The sequence below is a fragment of the Notolepis coatsorum genome (genome assembly GCF_963971535.1).
Source record: "Notolepis coatsorum genome assembly, chromosome: 14".
NCBI lineage: Eukaryota > Metazoa > Chordata > Actinopteri > Aulopiformes > Paralepididae > Notolepis > Notolepis coatsorum.
In genome coordinates this window covers 54639771-54645770 of record NC_140178.1, presented here as the reverse complement: position 1 = coordinate 54645770, position 6000 = coordinate 54639771, and the positions used below count along the sequence as shown (strand labels likewise).

General features: G+C 46.1%; 1 protein-coding gene across 1 annotated transcript in view; it reads left to right on the top strand.

Annotated features, from left to right (window-relative positions):
* The first annotated feature begins 3441 nt into the window (after positions 1-3441).
* srrm2 (serine/arginine repetitive matrix 2) overlaps positions 3442-6000 on the top strand; it is a 64048-nt gene continuing 61489 nt past the window's right edge. Inside the window, exons 1-2 of the mRNA XM_084329109.1 lie at positions 3442-3918; positions 4963-5217. Coding sequence (XP_084185235.1) covers positions 4970-5217 — 248 coding nt within the window. The 5' untranslated portion in view covers positions 3442-3918; positions 4963-4969. The remainder of the gene's footprint in view (positions 3919-4962; positions 5218-6000) is intronic.

Genomic DNA, 6000 nt, shown 5'->3' with positions numbered 1-6000 from the left:
GTTGAAGAAGTGAGTCTTTAGTCGACGGCGAAAGATTGGACGGGATTCGGCTGTCCTAACTGGGATGGGTAGTTCATTCCACCATTGTGGGGCAAGGACTGAGAATAGGCGGCTTCTCTTTGATGACCCTCCGGGAGCTTGGATAGGAGTAGATCTGAGGCGGCCAGAAGATGCAGAGCGTAGGGGTCTTGAGGGTGTGTAGTTAGAGACCATTGACCGGAGGTAGGCGGGAGCGGTTCCCTTTGCCGCACGGTATGCTAGGTCGAGGGCCTTGAAGCGGATACGTGCAGCAATGGGGAGCCAGTGCAGGTCCCTAAGAAGTGGGGTGACATGGGCCGACTTCGGTAGGTTTGAGATCAGGCGGGCCGCTGCATTTTGAATGAGTTGAAGAGGCTTGGTGGCAGTGGCCGGGAGGCCAGCTAGCAGTGCGTTGCAGTAGTCGAGGCGGGAGATGACTGTTGATTGGACGAGGAGTTGGGTGGCTTCTTTTGTCAGGAAGGGGCGTATCCTTCTGACGTTGCTCAGGAGGAATCTGCAGGTTCTGGTTGTCGCTGCGATGTGAGCAGAGAAGTTCAACTGGTCGTCGAGGACAACACCAAGGTTCTTGGCGGTCGGCGATGCGGTCACAGCTGCATTCTCGACTGTGATGGAGAGGTCGGTCAGGGGGGAGGATTTGGCCGGCAGGTGGAGCAATTCTGTTTTGCTTAGGTTCAGTTTGAGGTGGTTGGTCGTCATCCAGGCGGAGATGTCGGACAGACAGGCCGAGATCCGCTCAGAGACGTGGATATCTGAGGGAGGGAAGGAGAGGAAGAGTTGAGTATCATCGGCATAACAATGATATGAGAAGCCATGAGACGTGATAATGTTACCCAGTGATTTAGTGTAGAGGGAGAAGAGAAGGGGTCCTAGGACCGAGCCCTGGGGGACACCCGTCCGGAGGGGGCGGGTGGCCGACAGAGTCCCTCTCCATGACACTTGGTAGGAGCGGTCATTGAGGTATGATGTCAGCCATGTCAGCGCAGATCCAGCCACTCCCATTCCTGCGAGGGCCGCGAGGAGGATCTGATGGTTGACTGTGTCGAAGGCTGCAGATAGATCTAGGAGAATCAGGACAGAGGAGAGGCCTTTCGCTTTTGCTAAGTGAAGTGCCTCTGTGACCGCAATGAGGGCCGTTTCTGTGGAGTGGCCAGTCCGGAAGCCAGACTGATTGGGGTCTAGGAGGTCATTCTGTAAGAGATAAGTTAGCAATTCCCCTGCCTCTTGTCCAGGTGTGATGCTGCTGTGTGCAGCACATGGGCTATGGCGTCCTCCGTGGACCTGTTGGGGCGGTATGCACATTGCAGGGGGTCCAGGTTGATGGGGAGGGAGGAGCAGATGTAGCCCTTTACTAGCTTCTGAAAGCACTTCATGGCTATGGAGGTGAGAGCTACAGGGCGGTAGTCATTGAGGCAAGCAAGCAGGCTTGGATTTTTTAGGTACAGGGATGATAGTGGACTTCTTCAGGCAGGTGGGGATGACAGCCTGAATCACACACTCTTATGGGTTGGGTGATTAGCTGGTTGACACTGTGCAGATCACAAAACCTACTGAAGGCCTTGAAGACGGGTGCTTCTTTACGTAGGCAGCATAATCCATGTTCCAGTCCCCAATAAGAATTTTGTCTACATGTTCAACCCCAGCTAAACACCCATCAAGTGTATCATAGAAGCCACTCTGTTCTCGTGGTCTATAGATTGTGCCGACTAGTACAGATTTAGCCCTTTCGAACAAAATTTCAACCCATACAGTTTCAATGGTCTCATGATTCAGGTCAGTACGGTTAATGAATTTGGTATAATTATGAATATACATGCAGACACCACCTCCGTACTTGTTCCTATCATTTCTGACTATAGAGTAGTTTTCAATTTCTGGATATTTCACTGATTCGTCTAGTTTTGTTTCAGAGAAACATAGTGATTGATTGATTGATTGAAAAGTTTATTAACAGATTGCAGAATGGGTACAGTACAGCTCAATACATACAATTGTTAAAGGGGACATGTACTATAAATGTCATTTTTCAGTCTCTAGCGTTGTATTATAGTAATAGGAGTTAGTATCAATGTGTTTTAGTGTCTAAATACCATATTGGCGGATTGCTCTGATTCAGCTCAGATAATTTCCTGCTCCAGTAAATTAGTCCATCCTGATTTGAAGGCCTGAGTCACGTCATTCAGGCTCTGGGTAGAAGACAGTGATGTGATTGGCTCTGTGGTTGTAGCTAATGCCCGCCCACAATCTACATAGACTAAACAGCGAGTGGAAAACCACTTCCTCATACTGCAAGACAGTGAAACCCGACACCTCTGCATACTCTGGAGGGAGAGAGAGAGAGATAGAGAGGGAGAGAGAGGGAGAGACAGAGAGAGAGAGGGAGGGAGCACTTGGGGGGGGGGGGCCTGCCGCGCCACACGGGAGAGGGGAGGAAGGGAGGCCCCCCCCCCCCCCACAAGCTGCCGCAGGGAGAGAAAAAATGAAAGGAAGAGACGGCCTGTCTTTTTTTTTCTCTCTCTCTCTCGCACCCCCCCCTCTCTCTCTCTCTATCTCTCTCTGTCTACCAGTCGCAGACTGTGTGGACTGACTGTCACTCAAAGTGCTTATGGGCGGAGCCAGGCCATAACAGCCTGAAATCTTGAAGCTGGAAAATGATGGTTTTGAGTACTTGATTAGAAATATAAAACAACCTTACAGATGTCTTCAATAGACTAACAGGAATTGTGTAAAGTTGCCCAAATAGTGCTAGGAATAGCAGTACATGTCCCCTTTAAGGGGATGCAGACCAGAGAAAGACTTTCTTCTTGTTTACATCAGGGTCCCCCATTTTCAATTCATCACAACATATATGACATACATGACATACAGATAGACAGTACTGCTACATCTATACATTTATGACATATCAGATTTGCAAATACAGTAGGCCTACTGTTTGTGATACAAAGTATGTTTGGGATTGGTCTCCCCGTGTTCAGGAGACTCAGGCATATACAATTATATTGGATGTGTCTCCCGCACCCCCACAGCCGTGTGTGTGTATATATATATATATATATATATATATATATATATATATATATATATATATATATATATATATATATATATATATGGTTAACTTACGACCACTTAATGTCAAGGCTCTCATCCACATTCACCCCCCCTCTCCCCCGTGATTACAGAATACCGGAAGTGTTGCGGTGGTCTAGCTAGAGTGCTAGACAATGAGCTCAAACACGCGATTGCTTTTTTAACATTTGATTAATCTCTAACTTGTATTATCATCTGCAAGCAGTGTCCTGGATCTGGATTCCTGCGAATGGGCGATGTGTAAAAACAACATTTGTGTAACAAGAGTGAACAAAAAGGGACTGGGTGGGGAGCTTTAAAGATCCCCTCCACAGGTTTCCCACCAAATTGTTCAATAGACTACTATTACTAGTACTGAAAATGGCTTAGCAGCAGCATCTACACATTTACCCTCAAGAATCCCGAGGATCTATGAATATGCTAATTGAAGCAAGCAACCATTGAGGACCGTAACTTTTTTTGAGTGGAGGAAATCTTTCTGAGGTTAAAAATAAAAAATCATAATAATCTGGACCATAGATATAGAATTTCTATGAAATCTGGACAAAGATCTCGGACTAGTGTCTCGCGGCCACCGACTCACGCGTCACGTGGTTTCCCATTCCTGGTTCGGTTGAACGAGAAGAGACAGATTAACGTTAGCTCGATAGCTAACTAGTTGTTTCAGTTTCAACCTCCAAAAAGCGCTATTGTAAGTTTTCACTTGTTCGTTTTCACACTAACGTGGTATTCAACACTGACTTGAGCACCTGTCACCGTCGACTGTCTCCGCTCCTGGAGAAAAAGCAGGTAACGCTAACGCTAGCTACGTCTCAGAAACGTTAACATTAGCATTAGCGAGTTAGCTAGTGCTTAGCAACTAGCCGGTCGGATAACGTTAGCTAGAGCTCGGCGTTGTAGTTAGTGAATTAAACCACAAGACCACTTCGCTGGGGTCATGATGATGTAAAGGCCCCGGACTTTCACTCCGTCGGTAGACGTCCGTTTTCCACTCATATTGTTTAATTAAACGAAACAAATACACGACACAGCGGGCCTTTATGCTGTTGCGCACGTGCTAATGCGCGATAACAATAACTAGGCCTAACGGCGGTTCATAAACTAATATTCACATCTCGAGAGCTTGCGTAGTAACGTTAACGTTAGCAATCGGGATTGACTATCATTTTGTATCATCATAAATATAAATACATTTGAGGCCTGACCAGGGTGGGTAGTCTGATCTAGCGCTACCCATAGTAACAAGCTAGCAACCGAATACTTGCCCAGTTTGACTAACATGTTTAATGAATTGGATTACTAACTTGCACTGCCAATTGTATTGTCTTTAGAATAGTAATTATTTATTGGGAGACCATTGTTTGATGTGTTCACACAAGCGTCTGATTACAAATGTTGTTGACACCATAGCCTTGTCTAACAATGAACATTGAAAACCGTAAAGTATTGTATACTAAACTGTTCCAAAATAATTACTTCTCACATTGTGATTACAGTACAGAACTTCAGAAGTGAGAGAAATCCTTTCATGTCAGTCCTTGGGACTAAACTAACATGTTGTTGAGTGTATATTGGGCTATCTAGAAATAGCCATATGACTATTTCTTAATGTCTGTATAGGCTAAATGCCATTGGTGACATTTATATTTGGACCACCTTACACTGTCTGTCACCTGTGTAAATATTGAATTGCTCCAGTGGGAATGGAAGTGCTCTAACAGGCATGGAACTCCTAACCTTGGCAGTGGTAGTGCCATGCCCTACTCATTGAGCTACACAGAACCACATATTTTCCATTTACCACTTGCCCCTTTTCTCATCTTTTGCTCACAGTGGAGCCATGTACAACGGCATCGGCCTCACCACTCCGCGGGGCAGCGGCACCAATGGTTATGTGCAACGCAACCTGTCGAGCCTGCGGGCTAAGCGCCCGCGGGACGAGCGCGGTGGTGAGCGGGACGATAAGGACCGAGAGCGACTGGAGAGCACACTCAACAGGCAACCCAATGCAGACATCCTGGAGCACCAGAGAAAGAGGCAGCTGGAGGTGAAGTGTGCCGAGCTGCAGGACATGATGGAGGAGCAGGGGTAGGTGATGCTACCTCACAGGGCAGCAGGAGATGTGACACAGGGGCCATGCGGGACAATGATTGGATGGGTTTGTTTTTAACCACATATGCATCGGGCAAAAATGGGGCTAGTTTTGCGTAACACGCCTGACGATTGCATACCCAAAGATATCGATCGAAAGGCGGAAAATTAAACTTTACAACAAACGCAGCCCGGAGCCAACAGACGAGGGCAAAGTGCCGCAACCTGCGTGTGACATCCCGCCCGATGCTTAAGAGGTTAAAGGACCATACCAGTCTAATTAAGACTTTTAGCCATTAGAAGAGAGATTGTCCCTGTCTTTAACAAATTGTGTGCTCAGCTCAGGTGTATAAAGTGTATGTTTTGGTAGATCTCAGCCTACCGTTTACACTGCCATTGATGTTGAAAATATGCTCCATCAAACATAAAAGCTGCTAGATTTTCTGAATTGACTCTTCAGAAAATCACTTTATTTTCTCTAATGATACTGTATTACTCTACTACAAGCTATTTTACTACAAGCAACCTAACCCGGGAATTAATTTAAAAAAAATGCACCCAACTCGATACGGATGTGTGGGGCTTGTAGTAGATTAGATTAGATTTAAATGTATTGTCATTATGCAGCACAAGTACAGTACAACAAAGAAGTTTGTCATCTAAACTAAAAATCATAAATAAAATTGTTGCAAAGCTTTTGCAATCAATGACAGCCTGAAGTCTGGAACCCATAGACATCACCAGACCCTGGGTTTCGTCCCTGGTGATGCTATCCCAGGC